This window comes from Schistocerca serialis, chromosome 2 (assembly GCF_023864345.2).
Source record: "Schistocerca serialis cubense isolate TAMUIC-IGC-003099 chromosome 2, iqSchSeri2.2, whole genome shotgun sequence".
NCBI lineage: Eukaryota > Metazoa > Arthropoda > Insecta > Orthoptera > Acrididae > Schistocerca > Schistocerca serialis.
The window spans coordinates 709532423-709550873 of NC_064639.1; the positions used below are offsets into that span (position 1 = coordinate 709532423).

At 39.5% G+C, this 18451-nt stretch overlaps 1 protein-coding gene across 2 annotated transcripts in view; it reads right to left on the reverse strand.

Moving 5' to 3' along the window:
* Positions 1–1446: 1446 nt before the first annotated feature.
* Positions 1447–18451, reverse strand: part of LOC126457889 (UPF0193 protein EVG1) — a 188031-nt gene continuing 171026 nt past the window's right edge. Inside the window, exons 4-5 of one of the 2 annotated variants that reach the window (XM_050094561.1) lie at positions 10931–11155; positions 1447–1664 (exon numbers count right to left, since the gene is read on the reverse strand). In XM_050094561.1, the coding sequence (XP_049950518.1) occupies positions 10935–11155 (221 nt within the window). In that variant the 3' untranslated portion in view covers positions 1447–1664; positions 10931–10934. The remainder of the gene's footprint in view (positions 1665–10930; positions 11156–18451) is intronic. The other variant, XM_050094562.1, reaches the window with a different exon arrangement.

The window sequence follows — 18451 nt, forward strand, 5'->3', positions numbered from 1 at the left end:
GGATCCATTCATAATGAGAGTGACTGTGTGGAGAGCATTTTCCCATCCCAGCAACTGTAGAATTTCTTGTACCTTCTTTGGTCATCAGTGATTAGGCCTGATGAGGAGGGGGAGGGGGAGGGAGGGATGGGAAAATTCCTGAGGGACCAAGCCTCATGGGGGGCACAAGTCTCTGAAGGGTTCAGATCAGTCAGGATGCTCAGTTGACAAATATCAGACTGCTATCGTAAAATAAATTCCGTGTCATATAACACATAAAAAAAACATTACCCCAGCATCAGCATAGATACTTATTTTCTACTTCAGTTCTTAATTTTTATCATTCTTACTGGGCAATTTTATAAAATACTGTTTTGTGTTTAATCTTGGATAAAAAATATTTTTCTTTAGACACTGTATGCTAAATCCACCTTGTAATGAATTAAAAAGATGTGCTTCCTTTAAATATTGGAAATCCTACCAAAATATTTCCTCAACAAACGTACATGACAACAGCTGTCATTATGATTTGGTGGGATTGCCAACATCATTAAAAAATAAGGCGCCTCTGATTCCTTCACAAGCTGATTTTGCATGAAATATACAAAAAATATTTTGAATTCAAGAGTGAACACAAAATGAAACACATGCATTCATAAAAAGCTGGCCTGGAAGAATCTTGTAAATGAAGAAATGAAATGACACGAAAGGCCATTCTGATGATTCCACCTCCGTAGTGTAGCAGTAGCGTTACCGCCTACCACACAGGGGACCCAGGTTCGATTCCCGGCAGGGAACTGGGTGTTGTGTGTCCATCATCATTATTTTCAATATCATTGACTTGCAAGTTGCCGATCTGGTGTCACCTAAAAAGGACTTGAAATACGGTGGCTGAACTCCCCCGAATGGGGCCTCCTGCCCAACAATGCCAAACAATCATTTTCTAGAGTGGTAATGTCCTTCTTTAGTTTGTCCATGGCAGCCACTTTGCATGGGAACTCTTGTGTTATTTGATGTGACATTATTTCTTGATCAAAAAGAGATTCAGCTCCGAAAAATCAGAGATCCAAATAACAGAAATTTCCTCGGCATATTAGAGGTCTTCAGTCACTATGATTCAATTCTTACAAAACACATAAGCAATATCAAAAACTGACAAGAAGCAGGAAAGCATTGTCAAGTGCATTATGTGTCAAGCGATGCTCAGAACAAATTTATTTCTAGTTGTGCCATTGTGGCATAGAGAGAAAAGGAAAATTATTATGCAATTATTGTTGATAGAATTCCTGATTAAAACCATGCTAAGCACACAGCATTCATCCAGTGGGTGTTACTTCAATAAGGAAATTGATAAATGTGAAATAAAGAACAGGTTTTGGAATTCATCGATTGTAATAAAAAAAAAAAAAGAGGTACTATTGCACATTTAATTTTGATCAGTCCACTCAGTTCCTATCAGTGAGTGTGTGGACTAGATTATCATAACAGAAGTAATACAAGCTAGTCTTATAACGTAGCTGAGACTATTTTCTTCAGTGGAATCTTGCAAAGTTTTCTTTGTGTTTGACATAGCCTTATGTGGAGTACATGGAGCTGGGAGTTGCCATGAAGCAGATACTTTCCTTTTTGGAGTGATTCAAAGCCTTTAGAACTTGTTCAGTTGCAGTCCAAAATGAAGGGAAATTCTGAAACAGTATGTTGGAAGTTCTTTAATTCCATGTCTGACAAGTGATGGAGTGCTCAGGTTGACACTGTAAGAGCAATTGCTCTCATTTAGATAACACTGCTATTATTGTTGAAACTTTAAGCAAGTAAAATTTGTCAGCTGTAACATGTTCTGTGGTTCTGGGTATTTTGGATTATATGAGATCTTTCAAATGTTTAATCATGATATCAGTGTGGCTGATTGACTACAGAGGCAAATTACTACAAACTCAAAATGCTACCATTGATGCTGAAGTAAGACACTGAGAGCTTATTAAATGATGAAATATATAATCACAAAAATTGGGTCAGTATTCTCCCTGATCATAAGTTGTTACCCGTGCAATGAAAATTGATCCAGGATTTCCAGAGTTGTGCGCTAAGATGAGGAAATAATTTCATTATGAAACCAGGAATTAAGTGACAGATGTGAATTCGGAAGAGTTATTCAAGATAGAAGATCTTTTTATGTAATTGTTGACAACCCACCATCCAACTTGAAAACCCGATACAAAAAAGTGAAGTTTTTAGATGAAACATTAGGGATTTTATGGAATACTCAAAGATAACTTATTATCAGTTAACTGAAGTGTGCAAGTTATTTACCAATGAATACCACAGTGGTGTCACAACTGAAGCTGAAGAAGAAATTAAATATCTGAAAACAATTCATATTTCAAACTGTGAATATCTTACCTCAGAAACATGAGACATCTTGAATAGGATGCACGAGCTTAAAATTTTAAACTCATTTTTGAATGTATTTGTAGATATGTGCACTGATACTATTTACTGAAATGAGTGCACATACCGGGGACAGAGCACTCCATACTGCAGCATTACTGGCGCCAGACACTTCGTCAATGTACAAATCAGTATAATACTTAGCCTTTTTTTAAACTGAAATGAAAGTAAACTAAACCAATTTTAAAAGTAAAATTAAATGGAGTGTACATACATTTTGCAATAATTTATTGTTGAGTAGCATCGGAAGTCAAATTTGTAAGTTCATCAGTTTTATCAATTGCCTAGTAGGTCTCGGCAAGCTATCATCAAGTTCCCTATCTGTGGAGTATATGTTAAGGGCAGAATTATGTCACTTCCACTTAGGCCCAGAGATTGTTACACTGTACTGGTACCGTCGTCAACTCTATGAGAAGAACCTGCTTCAGAATAACCTACAAAGTGTATCTGAGTATGCTTTGGACAGCAGATGCACATTAGTGTATATTGTTTACACTTTGGCAGTGTAGTTTTGACAGTTCTTTGATTTTTTGCAGTTTGATTGTTGTGTCAATTAATGATGCATCTACAATATTAGCTGTCAAGATATACTATGAGACAAAAGAAGAAAGTTGAATGACTTGGGGTAGTGTAATGGATAACATCATGGATTACAGAGCTGAAAAATGTAGGGTTGTGGCCTCTTATATGCTAAGTTCTTTTATTCATAGTGTTGTTGACATATTCTGGGACTTTCTTATCAATGTAATACAAGTATGTTCTGCAATATTTGATGTTATTTACATTTCTGTCTGATTAGAAAATGAAGGATGAAATAAATATTTGGCTGTTTCTTTTCGAATGTGTGGCAATTTCCAAATGTGTGGTTATGCAAGAACCTAAGAGGACAGCTTTAACTGCTGCAAATGAAACAAGCAGCAATAAAATTTGTATTTCTTCCTTGTCACAAATATTCATCTGTTTCACAGAACACCAAAATGTTTACTTCATAGAGTATACAAAGATCATTAAAAAGCCAGATACTTCACATGTTACAATCAGAGGTGCTTTTGGTTGGTATATTTCTGATGATAGCGACATGTCTATTGGAGATGGTCTTTGGTTCATGATAGCTGTCTCGATCACTACTTTTCAAACCAATTTTTATTACTATTCTGTCAGTCTCCTACTCTATGGAAGTGAAGAGGTGCTGGTATTCCTTCTCAATATATTTAATACTTGCACCTCATTCATGATTCATCGGATTGATGTGCAAGTTCTTTCAAAGTGGTATTGGAGACCTGGTTTACAACTAACCATATTCAAATGATTCTGACTAGCAGAACATTATACAAGGAGTATCATAGCTATTTCTAGGTTTTGGAAACAATAGAAGCATAAAATTAAACACTTTTCATAAGAAACAATGTCCAGTAATGTGTTGTTTTGAACTTTTACTGAGATGAAGGATGCTATATTGTAATAAATGTGTTGGAAGGACTTCAGTGCAAAATGAGTGTGAAATTTAGAGCATAATCCTAGTAATGATACATTATACAAGTGTGCAACAAACTATTTTCTTTCTACGAAATTATTATAATTAAATGTAATGAAAATTGCAAATATATTTATAAATCTTATTTAAATATGTAGCTATCACAATCTACACTAATTCTGATTGAAAAAGTGTGCGAAAATCAAAAATGTGAATACAAAAAACGTGATTGGAGGAAAATTACATTCTTAGGGAAATTTAGCCCTCAAATATCAGTTCTATAATTAGGAAGCCTTAGTAAACAAATTTCACAGAAGGTATTCTGTGAGCTACAAGGGCACCTATACCTGGGGGCAAAGAGGGACTGCTGTGCATGCCTAGCTCTTGGGGAAAGAAAAAAATTAGTGTAGGCAGGCGTTTTTCTTTCAAGAAAATGATTTAAAAGTTTGTATTAGACAGATTTATAACAGGGTTGGAACCGAGACTTTTTTTATGGGTACTTAAAATCACCATTCACCACCGGAAATATTAAAAATATTCCATATCCTCAGGTCTTACCCCCCACCCTCCCCCCACAAACAATCGTGTGGGTGCTCTTGGTGAGGTATAATAACTAACTTCAGTAGTTCATTGTTTTCGTGATAAGAATAATAGCTTAAACAAAAGCATATAAAATCTGAGTGATGAGAACTTGCTTTTGTATAGAAAAGGAAGTGTTTGCAGACACTATTATTGATAAATAATGTTTATTTTCATGTCCTTTGCAACATCAGACAGCTGTGAACAGTCACTCTGATACACCTGTATATAAACTTTCTGCTCTGTACCACCACACATCGTGAAATTTCTAAATACAATGCATGATAGGTCATGATCTGTAAAATTTCCTGTAATATTTACAGGATAGCATTGCATCCAAAGTGCAACTGAAGGATAACGCTTTATCCAACATACACCCTTATTTGGTGCTATTAATTACTCAGTGATACATGTGTGTACTACTTTGTGTTCTAATTCACCTACTTTGCCATAAACAACTGTTAGTTCATTTGAATTCTGCTGGTAATACCTTATGCAACTTATAGTACTCGCACATAAATTGATGATGATGATGATGATGATTGGTGTTGTAGAATTTGTTAGCTTTTGTTGGGGACAATCCTCGCATGAATGTTTCGTAAAACACCGCGGACATGAAGGAAGTTGCCGGGGGTTTTGCTGCAGTTTCTTAGCGGGTTGTTTACGGCTAGGCCGAGGCTGCATGTGGGAGCACACTGCGGCCACGTCGGCCGGCGGGGACGCGCCGCACGCGTCGTTAACAGCACACAGAGGTTGTATTTCCCTGACATCACCCCACGCCTCTATTTGCACCCCAGCAGCGTGAGAAGTTTCAAAAGACTGCGCAATGGAGAGAACTTCATCTAGAGTTGGATTCACCAACTGAAGGGCACGTTGCCGAACTTCTTTGTCGGGCACCGACTGGATAATAGCATCCCATACCATGGAATCGGCATAGGATTCTTTGTGAACGTCAGTAACAAATTGACATTTTCGACTGAGGCCGTGAAGTTCAGCAGCCCAAGCGCGATAGGATTGAAGTGGCTGTTTTTGACAACGATAAAAGGCAACACGAGAGGCTACCACATGCATTTGCTTTTGAAAATAGACAGACAGAAGTGAGCACATTTCAGCAAAGGACAAAGATGCAGGATCCTTCAAAGGAGCCAATTGCGACAACAACCGATACATTTGAGGTGAAATCCAGGAAAGGAACAGAGACTTACATGGTTGTTTGTCCGTGACATGAAATGCCAAGAAATGCTGTCGAAGACGTTTTTCATAATCAGACCAGTCTTCCGCCGTCTCGTCGTAAGGAGGAAAAGGAGGTACAGCCAACGACGAGAAACACCCTGCATTTGACGCCGCAACGAAATCGCGAATTGCCGCTGTTAGAAGCGTTTGCTGTTCAAGGAGATTTTGCAATAGTTGCTCGACAGTAGCCATGGAACCCTGTGGGTCAACGGTGAAAAGGAAAAATCCCATTCTCGTTGCCAATTGTTATAACGTCAAGTTTAACAAATATATTTCAGAATGACACAACACATATAAGTCACAGAGTAAGTTGACAAGCAAGACATGTGTACACGTTATCATTCGAATGAGCACTGAGTCCCAGTCTAGCGGCCCCTGCTCAGCTGGCCGCTTAGGTGGCGCAGCTGCTGCATGACTGGCAGACAGCACCGCACGTAGAGGACGCGCGTAATTGCGTGATGGCGCTTTGAATGATTGGCAAGTCACAACAGCAATGAGTATCTGACAACTTTGAACAGGAAATCTGCAACTTTGCTCATGTTGTTCATCTTTACATAAAAGTTCTGTGATACTACACTGACTGCAGCACCTGTATCAATGACAATAATAGTGGGTATCCCTCCTACTGTACTTGTAGTGGATGATAGCACAATTTGCTTCTTCTTTGATCAACACTGTGTGTTATCACTTGTGAGGTCATCAGCCAAGTTTCCTTGTTCGTTGTATCTCAAGAATAGTATGTGTGATTCATGTAGTGTGAATCTGATCATATTTCTGTGTGGTATGTTAATGTTTGGTGTGTCAAATAGTAATTGTGTGTCGAAACTGCCCCCCAAATATTCCTCAATCATACCCTGGAGCTCGGTAATGACTGCATCTAGTTTAACTCTTGGAGTAGTTAAATTCTGTGTGTCGGTGTTAGTTGGAGGTGGCATTTTGCTTTGCATTTCAATTATATTTACCTGTTGGAAATGGCATCGCCATTCCCCGGGTTGATTTTGGTGTTGCTGTTGTGTATGAGATGATGTCGGCATGTTGTTTTGATTTGCGTATGTGTTCCGCTGTATTGGCTGTGATGGTGGCTGTCAGTGTTGATTGTAGTGAAATTGCTTATGTGGATGAAAGTTTTGTTTTTGCATGTGATTTTGTGTTGCTGTGTAATTTGTATTATGTATCTGCCACTGTTTTCTGTTTGAAGATTGTCCATTATGGAAGTTGTTTGTGTTTTGTCTGTATGGGTTATGATTTGTTCTCAGGTTGAACTTATTAAATTTTTGCCTTTTATAGGGACTGCCCCCTTGTGTATAGCTGTTTTGATGACTGTAGTTATTTGCTTTGTATGGTGGTGGTGAGTTTTGGAAATTGTTCTGTGTATTTTGTGGCTGCACGAAAGAAACATATGACTACATGCCTGAGTTGGGTTGGCTATCCTGCAAGTTCGGCATAGCTGCTATGTGAATATTGATTTCTGTTCCAGAAGTGGTGTTGTTGGTTCCCTTTTCATTGTGTAAATCAATAGCTTCAAGTCTTCCTAAAAAGTATTCTGCCTCGTCATTAGGGAAATTTTTCTTTTATGTGAAATGGCAATTTGGATTTGAGTGAATGGATTATGTCATGAAGTGCGACTAGTTCGTTGAGGAAGTGGATCATGTTTGAATATTTCTCAAATCATACAGGGATGAGGTGGAGGGAGACTGGGCAGCTATGTGCAGTTGGGAAGTTAGACAGAAGGAGGGTAAAGGTGGGGAGGGGGTAGCAGAAAAGCAGAGAAGTAAAAAGAGACTGGGTGCGATGGTGGAATGAGGGCTGTGTAGTGCTGGAATAGGAACAGGGAAGGGGCTGGATGGATGAGGACAATGACTAATGAACATTGAGGCCAGGAGGGTTTGAGAATGTCAGATATGTTGCAGGGTAAGCTCTACCTGTGCAGTTCAGAAAAGCTGGTGTTGCTGGGAAGGATCCATATGGCACAGGCTGTGAGGCAGTCATTGAAATGAAGGATGCCATGTTTGGCAGCATGCTCAGAAACAAGGTGGTCCACTTGCTTCTTGGCCACAGTTTGTTGGTGGCCATTCATGCGGACAGACAGCTTGTTTGTTGTCATGCCTGTACAGAATGCAGAACAGTGGTTGCAGCTTAACTTGTAGATCACATGACTGGTATCACAGGTAGCCTTGCCTTTGATGGGATAGGTAATGTTTGTGATGGGACTGGAGTAGGTGGTGGTGGGAGAAAGTATGGGACAAGCCTTGCATCTGTGTCTATTACTGTGGGATGGGTGGGAAGGATTGTGGTCAGGACATTTCTCATTTCAGGGCATGAAAAGAGGTAGTGGAAACTCTGGCAGAGATTGCAATTCAGTTGCTGCAGTTCTGGGTGGTACTGAGTTACAAGGGGAGTTCTCCTCTGTGGCCGCATGGTGGGACTTTGGGAGGTGTGGGAGACTGGAAAGATAAGGCATGGAAGATTTGTTACTGTACAAGGTTGGGAGGATAATTACAGTCTGTGAAAGCTACAGTGACACCCTCAGCATGTTTCAAGAGGGACCACTCATCACTGCAGATGCGACGAACACAGCTGGCTAGGAACATCTTGATATGGAACAGGTCGCAGCTGCTGAAGAGGAGGCATACCTCCACTTTGACAGGTGCCACACATTCCATGCCAAGATGTCTCTTCCATACAGCCTAGCCACTGGGATCGTCACATCTGCAGTGATGAGCAGACCCTCTTAAAATATACCAAGGGTCTCACTGAAGCTTTCACAGACTGTAATTATCCTTCCAACCTTGTACAGTAACAAATCTTCCATGCCTTATCTTTCCAGTCTCCCACACCTCCCAAAGTCCCACCATCTAGCCACAGAGGAGCATTCCCCTCGTAACTCAGTAGCAGCCAAGACTGGAGCAACTGAAATGCATTCTCGACCAGTGTTTCGACTACCTCTCGTCATTTCCTGAGATGAGAAATGTCCTGCCCACTATCCTTCCCACCCCTACCACTGTGGTATTCTGCCATCCACCGAATCTACACAATATACAAGTCCATACCTACACAACTCCTGCTCCCAATCCTTTACCTCATGGCTCATACCCCTGTAATAGACCAAGATGCAAGACCTGTCCCCTACACCCTCCCACCACCTACTCCAGTCCGGTCACAAACATTACCTATCCCATCAAAGGCAGGGCTACCAGTGAAACCAGTCATGTGATCTAAAGGCTAAGCTTTAGCCAATTTGCTGCATTCTATGTGGGCATGACAACAAGTTGTCTGTCCACATGAATGGCCATCAACGAACTGTGACCAAGAAACAAGTGGACCACCTGTTGCTGAGCACGTTCCCAAATGTGGCATCCTTATTTTCAATGACTGTTTAACAGCCTGTGCCGCATGGATCCTTCCCATTAACACTAGCTTTCCTGAATTGTGCAGGTGGTAACATTCCCTGCAGTATATCCTATGTCCCCGTCACCCTCCTAGCCTCAACCTTTGTTAGTCATTGTCCTCAACCATCCGTCCCCTTCCCTATTCCCCATTCCAGCACTACACAGCCCTCATTCCACCATTGCACCCAGTCTCTTTTTACTTCTCTCCTTTTCCGTTGCCACCTCTCCATCTCTCCCCTCCCTCCCATCTAGCCTCCTGACTGCACATAACTGCCCACCCTTTCTCCACCTCATCTCTGTGGGCTCCCAGCAGCACTGCACTGTCCGCCACCCCTACCCTAATATTCTTTCCCCTCCCCATCCCTGTCCCAGCCTCCACCTTACCCCCATCAATTGCCACTCCCATCATGCACTGGAGCTGTTGCTTGCAGTGCAGCTTCAATTGCCTGTGACTGCAGTCATGTGTAGGGGTGAAACTGTGTGCTTAAAATTGAGTTATCCACAGATACATGAAGATTTCTGGCTTGCATGTGTAATTTGTATAGATATTTAATTTTCTACATTTATTTAATAGTAATTTCTGTGTTAATAATTCTAGAGGAATTTAAATAACATTATGTGAAACAGGCAAGAAAGACTAAAGTAGTTGTGTTGATGAGCAACTGTTCTTCCAGTTTATGCAATGAGTTAAAAAAAAATTGTGTAATGTATGTGCTTGAAGTATTTGAATATTAGGAAGAATGTTTATAAAGAAGTGATGGTTGGGTGTAGAGAAATTGATCTGAGTAGAGTAATATGTCATGTGATAAAACTCAGGATGCAGCATGCAAGGCAGAGAGTGTAGTCTTTTTCTAGCAGGTACCATGTGGGTAAGGTGGGCTAAACAGCCTGCACACCACATGTGTTTGAATTCAAAGATAGGAACATTACTGTAGCTTATAATGTCAGTTAATAGTTAGTTTCCAGTATCTCATTTTGCGAGTCGAGTTGAGAATTCTTTTTGTGAACGTAGTGCAGCTCACAGTGGCTGCAATAAATGAACTGTTTATTTGATTGCGACTGCTCTGCGTTAACTATTTCAGATTCTGTCTGCACCATTGTGTGTAGTATGTGGAAGACCATCATTCATAGCAATTTTCTGTGAATATACCAACAGTATAATTCAGACACGGTCCAAACATTTATTAATACTGTAAGGGATCATAGTTTTAATTGTCTATTTCATTGCTTAATTTGCTCACATCTTATATATCAGTATTTCACTGGCTCATCTCTCGGACCATCTTAATATTGTTATTCGCTTATGTAAGGGCATAGTCAATGGTGTGCAACAAAACACCTGTGCAGACAAGCCAGTTAACAGGTCGTGTACTCGCCCCCTGCTGGATTGGTAGCAGTAGAGTTACTGCTAGCCAAAAGGTAAAGATGCAGCCTGTACATTCTGTTAATGGCTGTGCCACTAGCATTGTGAAGTGGATGTCAGAAACGTCTAGAGTGTGTAGCTAAACCAAACAGTGCTGTTACACAAGAACTAATTTTAATATTCTTAATTTAATGATCTTAATTTTTTACTAAGTAAACCATTAAATTGCTATTAATTATGCTCATTAAGCTGCATACTAACTTAAAATATTTTGTTTATTGTAAATATACATAATTATATATATTCATGAATAATTGTGAGATTGATGCAGTATGTGCAGTCACGATTGGTGAACAATTAAGACTTGCTAATAAAGCTTTAATAAAGGTAATATGTTACTATGTGGAATGCAGTGACTATTGAAATTAGTAGTTTTGCTTTATTCGTTCACAAATATATAATTACCAGTTTATGATTTATTTGTTAATTTTGCCCTGTATGTACAACAGCTATTCTTCTCATGACTTTTGATCCACTCTTTGAGTTCCTTGCTCCTTTGCCTGTCTATTGTCTCCATTTGACGTATTTTTGCTGCAATCTGCTGCTGAACAACTGGCCAGTAGTGCTTCTCTTTACCAAGTGCCCTCATCTCTTCTAAAAAGTTAAAGATGTCTTCGATGTCTGCAACCACTGAAATGTAAATGAATCAATAAAATTATGTTGTGAAATATTTTAACCACATATAGTGTATACTGTTTTCTTTCCAGTTTAGAACTTATTGTCTAAAATTTTTAAATAATTAAGAGATACAAATCTGATCTCTTGTCTTTTATCAGCTTGATTGATTAACTGTGTGCTTTCAGGTATTAAGACATGTTATAGGTCAATTTCTATGGTGTCTAAAACTTTACTGTACTAATCCCACAATTTAATTTGATACCTGTGTGGAATATGTTGGGAGTGAAAGGTTGCAGTCAGCTCATTGTAGAATGGCTACTGGGACAAAACCATCTCCCATGGCATTCAGCTCGCAACCAATGAGTAATGGGTTAATGCGATGCAGAAATGATGTGAAAGTATCACTTAAAGTCTGATGATCAAAAATGGAATCTTATTGCAATAAAATAACTATTTCTTATGAAACAATATTATGAGAAGGAAAGTTGCTATTAAGCATATAGCGGAAATTCTGAGTCACAGATTGGCACAACAAAAAGATTTTCACACTTACAGCTTTCCAAAGGCCTTCGTCAACAATAATCAAACAATGGGAAATCCAGGATGGAATGTAACAATACCAGAGAAGGAAAGTTGCTACGCACTATATAGTGGAGATGCTGAGTCGCAGTAGGCACAATAAAAAGATTCACACACTCATCGCTTTTGGCCATTAAGGCCTTTGTCAGCAGTAGGCACACATACACACACGCACACACACATTCATGCAAACACAACTTGCACACACGTCCGCAGTCTCAGAGGCAGTGTAGTTTCAGCTCTCTGAGACTGCAGACATGTGTGCAAGTTGCATTTGCGTGAGTGTTTGTGTGCGCGTGTCTGTATGTGTGTCTACTGCTGACAAAGGCCTTAATGGCCAAAAGCTATGAGTGTGTGAATCTTTTTATTGTGCCTATCATGACTTTGTCGACAATAGACACATATAAGCACACACACACTCACGCAAACGCAACTCACACACACAACTGCAGTCTCAGGCAACTGAAGCCACACTGCAAGCAGCAGCATCAGTGTATGATGGGAGTGGCGATTGGGTGGGGGAAAGGAGGAGGCTGGGGCAGGGAGGGGGAGGGATAGTATGGTGGACAGTGAAGTGCTGCTGCAGGTTGGGCAGTGGGCAGGGGAGAGGTGGGGAGAAGGGGGCGGGGGGGGGGGGGGGGGGTAGTAGCAGAAAAGGAGGGAAATGGAGAAAAATAAATAAAAAAATGAAATAAATAAAAAAGACTCGGTATGGGGCTGTGAAGCAGTCATTGCAATGAAGTTTATCATGTTTAGCAGTGTGTTCAGCTACAGGATGGTCCACTTGTTTCTTGGCCACAGTTTGTCGGTAGTCATTCATGCGGACAGACAGCTTGTTGGTTGTCATGCCTACATAGAATGCAGCACAGTGGTTGCAGCTTAGCTTGTAGACCACATGACTGGTTTCACAGGTAGTAGCCCTGCCTTTGATGGGATATGTGATGTTAGTGTCCAGACTGTAGTAGGTGGTGGTGGGAGGCTGTGGAAAGGTCTTGCATCTAGGTCTATTTATTACAAGGGTATGAGCCATGAGGTAAGGGATTGGGAGCAGGGGTTGTGTAAGGATGGACGAGTATATTGTGTAGGTTCGGTGAACAGCAGAATATCACTGTGGAAGGGGTGGGAAGGATAGTGGGCAGGACATTTCTCATTTCGGGGCATGACTAGAGGTAATCAAAACCCTGGCGGGGAATGTAATTCAATTGCTCCAGTCATGGGTAGTACTGAGTTACAAGGGGAATGCTCCTCTGTGGTCGAACGGTGGAGCTTTGGGAGGTGGTAGGAGACTGGAAAGATAAGGCATGGGGAATTTGTTCAAGTTGGGAGGATAATTACAGTCAGTGAAGGCTTCAGTGAGACCCTCGGTATATTTCGAGAGGGACTGCTCATCACTGCAGAGGTGATGACCATGGGTGGCTAGGCTGTTTGGAAGGGACTTCTTGGTATGGAGTGGGTGGCAGCTGTCGAAGTGGGGGTTTTGCTGGTGGTTAATAGGTTTGATATGGACAGAGGTACTTATGTAGCCTTCTTCGAGGTGGAGGTCAACGTCTAGGAAGGTGGCTTGTTGGGTTGAGTAGAACCAGGTGAAGCAAATTGGGGGACTGGTAACATGTTGCCTGGTCAGACGAGTCTCGTTTCAAATTGTATCGAGTGTATGGATGTGTACAGGTATGGAGACAACTTCATGAATCCATGGACCCTGCATGTCAGCAGGGTACTGTTCATGCTGGTGGAGGCTCCGTAATGGTATGGGCATGTGCAGTTGGAGTGATATAGGACCCCTGATAAGTCTAGATATGACTCTGGCAGGTGACATGGATGTAACCATCCTGTCTGATCACTTGCATCCATTCATGTCCATTGTGCATACCGATGGACTTGGGCAATTCCAGCAGGACAATGCAATGCCCCACACATCCACAACTGCTACAAAGTAGCTCCAGAAACACTCTTCTGAGTTTAGACACTTCCCCTGGCCACCAGACTACCCAGACGTGAACATTATTGAGCATATCTGGGATGACTTGCATGTGCTTTTCAGAAGAGATCTCCACCCCCTCGTACTCTTACAGATTTATGGATTCACTGCAGGGTTCATGGTGTCAGTTCCCTCCAGCACTATGTCAGACATTAGTTGAGTCCATCTCACATAGTGTTGTGGCACTTCTGCGTGTTTGCAAGGCCCCTACACGATATTAGGCAGGTGTACCAGTTTCTTTGGCTCTTCAGTGTATCACCAAATGTGAACTGAATAGCACTGAACCAGTATCAGAGGATTCTATGTAAGTTCCTATTTATGAACAGTAAATTCACAGATGATCAAAGATCATTGGCAGCTGCTTCAGCACTAAGTGATCGAGTTTCTATAACTTGAATTTTACTATTATTGGCAGATCATAATTTCATTTCAGTAATTATACCACATAGTTTCAGCAAACACATAACAATTAATGCTTATATTCTGTGAAACTTTGACAATGTAATATAGAACCATTGGGCCTTGCTACATTAGTCTGAACTTTACATAATTACAGAGAATAATTTCACTTAGTCATAATATCAATTTTTATCAGTGTAAAAAATAGTAGCCACAAGGCATTACAATTACACATCCTTAATAATTCAAAGTTTAATTACATCAGCCAATCATTAAGTGTATATTTTTAATGTATCCGGACATGTCCTCCATTTTACCTTTTTGTCTGCGGTCCGGGCAGATTTTTACATTCTCCTCCTTTTTCACAAAGTTGACTGTAATAAAATTATGTTTGCAATTATCCCTGTTCTATTACAATTTTCTTAAATACCTTATTTACAGATGGCAACAGGATCGTTGATTTCATCATTTTTTCTTTACTGGTCATGGATCGATCCATAAGCAAGTGCAAATATTGATTATTTAAAATCTCTGTTCTATATTTTTGGTTCCAGACTCACTTTGTGCTAGCTTGGCATTATAGGTCTCATGTCATGTACTCAGTACTTATGTGCAAGTGTCATTTGTTGTTCATTGTAAATGAGTGGGTTTATAAAATACCTGGCATTGTGAAAATTCATAATTACTTTTCTATTTACACTGTTACAAAGCTACAGCATGTTAAAACTAGGTGGCTATTCCTTCTCCCAGCCATTGAAAGGCTACTGAAAATGTATCTTGCTCTGAAATCTTACTTTCTGTCTGAAAGCAAGCCACCAAATGTTTTGTTTCAGATTTTTGCGAATGGGTTAAGTGAAGCCTACTTATGGCATTTGCATTCATTGATGTCTGTGTTCAATTTAAATATTCTGCACACAGAAAATGAGGACAATTCTGTGCCTGAAGTGGTTGAAATTTTAGATTATGTATATAATGCACTTTAGAACTGATTAAATGAAAAATTCATCTACCTGAAGATTAAACAGAAGCAGGAAATTGAAATAGAAGAAGGCTTTTATAAAGAATTTAGACTTTCTATGGTGGAAACATATGTTACTTTATCATTCTTGCCATGAATATTTAGAATGATGGCTCTCTATGTCTGATTACTCTTCCCATTTCAAATGGATGTCTCTTAAAATAGATGTTAACTACAGTGATGTTGAAGAAAACCTTTTTTTATAAGATAAATATAAAGCTTTTGAAATTAAATACGTAAAATATTTTGACCAGTTCTGTAATTTTAGACCATTTATGAAACAAAATAGTGATGATCGTGAATTTAATGGGTTATCTTGTAGTAAAAAAAGGGCCAAGTATTTTGTGAAAGTAAGTTTCTTGATTGTCATTCAGAATTTTTAAAACTTGCTGAATACTTTTTCAGTATATCAGGGCACAATACAAATGCAGAACGAGTAATTTCGGTCATTACAACACAGTGGACTGATGACAGGAATAGGATGAACCTTGAATCTGTTAAAGGTATTCTGATGGTCTAATATAATTTAAAAGAATTTTCCTGTGTATCTTTTTACAATTATCTGTGAAGCAAGCCTACACTTCTGCAGAAAATTGGATCTTTAAAGAAGTACCAATAAAAGTGAAGGAACACGTGTTATGCCTATTAATTAATTCATGTATTATGTTTTAATATATATGTGTTCTCTTTTTTTCTAACTTTGCCTTTCTTTCTATAGCTGTTTGCCCACTTTTTTACTATCATCTGCCTCCAGTCACCCTATGAATTTCAAGCTGATCAAATTAGGCATTAAGGCACAAGAGAAGAAAACTAGCTCATTGCCTACACCAATCTGGTCTATGTAGAGACTTTTTCAGAGAATAGAACTAGGTTTCAATTTCTGCTTTCAGCATTTAGTTGGAGAAGTGTTATTTGTAGATGTAGTTCATAGATATTAGTGATTTGGAAAGTGTCTTCTGTGAGGTTTTTAAGGATTGTATGTTAGTGAATTTTCTCAGTGATTTAGGTGATAAGTTAGGGTTTTGGGTAATCCCAGAGTACTAAGGTAAAGATCAAGAGAATTTTGTTGAGTTATGGTAAAAACCAGATTACACTATAAAATGCGTAGGGAACAAGAAGCCAATGGTTAGAGGAGGGGTGAGGAACCCAGCTCAGATCAAGCAGTAGATATAAGCCAGGGAGATGGCAATAACTCTCTGATGGAGCTATTAAAGCAGATGAAACTCTTTATGTCAACAGTAACTAATTTAGCTACCAAGGAGTAAAGTATTTCGACTACTGTAACAAATTTAGTTACGCAGCAGTCGAATATTTCGACTACAGGAACAAAAGTAGCTACCGAGCAGTCAAATATTTTGACTACAGTAATGAATTTAGCCACTGAGTAGGCAAATATGTTAGCCACAGGAAACAATATAGCTACAGAGAACTCAAACGTTGCAGATACAATGGTGAAATTATCAACTACTGTGGATAATTTATGGGTCGAACAAATAGAGTTATCCACCAAAGTGAAGAATTTGTCAGGAAAGATAGATGAGCTACCCACTAAGGAAGACTTAACCAAGTTGTTAGGCAAAGTTAGTAATCTGTCTAATGAACAAACAGGTATGAAGAACAAGGTAATGAATCTAAAGTATGCTCAAGAACAGTTTCCAATACAGATAACCACGACGAATCGGGAATTAGAAACTATACATGGAAGACAACAGGCAGTGGAGACAGAAGTGCAAAATCTTTCCACATTGCTAAAGGAGATAGCATCAACATGCGAAGTTCTTATGGAACAAGAGTTCCAAACACTAAAACCGTAATTCAACGAACAGTTCAATGACTGGGCATCAGATAAGGGGCAATAAGTTTTGCTGTGTGTTAATAGAGGTATTAAAAAAGCCATGGAAAACATAGCAAATGAAAGCTTAACATTACCTAGTAAAAGGAATTGAAAACTTAAGGAACTGGGAGATCAAATAAGGATGGAATTTGGCAAATGGAAAAAGGAAGTAACACAAAATGTACAAGCAAGTATGCAAGGTTTAGAGGAGATGTGAGTGGCAATTAGAGAAGGCAGAAATGAGAACAACATAGACTGAAGACCACAAGCCCCAAGTCATGGGTCTTTATGTGTGTATGTTGGTTTGGAGCAATACCCTTGTAGGTGCTCGAAAATACATACTTTTGGAAGTGTGTCGCCATCCCTTGATTATGCAAAATCGATCATGGAGGAAAAGATGTTAAAGCATAGCCAGTTTCAACTTTTTTTTTCAAAGAAAAGGATACTTAACCCAGTTTTATTTATAAGAAGATTTAAGGGATATCCCCATGAGCATGGTCAGAAAGGCAAAGGATTGAGTATGCAGCAAGATATATCCAAGAAGACACTAGATTATGGGTGACAGACATGATAGATAAGTACCGAACATGTGAAAAATTTGGGAAGGCATTCTTAAATCATTATTGGCCACAAGGAATTCAAGAGGGACTGAAAAATGAGATTTTAAATCCTGAATCATTCTCAAACAATGGAAAATCCTGGATGGAATGTAACAGTATTATGAAAAGGAAAGTTGCCACTCACCATTAGCGGAGATGCTAAGTCACAGATAGGCACAACAAAAAGACTGTTCCACAGTGTGTTGCACACTCACACAAATGCAATTCGCACACATGTGACTGCAGTCTAAGGCAACTGTAACCACACTTCAAGCAGCAGCACCCACTGACTCATTCTCATATAGAAATAGAAACATAAGAAGATATTTTGAGAAAGACTTGAACAAAGCTCGGTATTGGGATGAACTAATAGATTACCGAAGTATTCTAAAGGTCCTGAAGGCCAAGCTACTGATGGAATTAAGGGAGGAGATAGTTCTTGGGTCTGATAAAAATTTGGAAGATTCTTTTGTTGGCTGTGGATTTACTTGTTTTGTTGCAAGAAGACCAGAGAGGGAGGATGAACAACAAAAAATTTTACACACAGGAGAATGCACAAGTCAATTATAATCACAGAAATAATGGAAGGGAGATAAATAACTGTAGTAGAACAAACAATAATAATGGCTATATTAATGGTCAGAGCAATAGTCCCAGAGTGACAACAAAAGTTTCAGATCGAGCAGGAACAAACAGGAATGATACAACAATGAAGTATAATACAGTATATAACACTAACAACAGCCAGACACAGGGTAACTAAAATTTGCCAGAGCCAAGACCAAAAATTAACTGTCTAAGTGTGGGGAGAACGACCACCTATGTATAATATATGAGATGGAAGATGACAGTGGCCCAAACAGGCATAGAAGTTTAAACTAAATGTGACCTGCTCATGCCC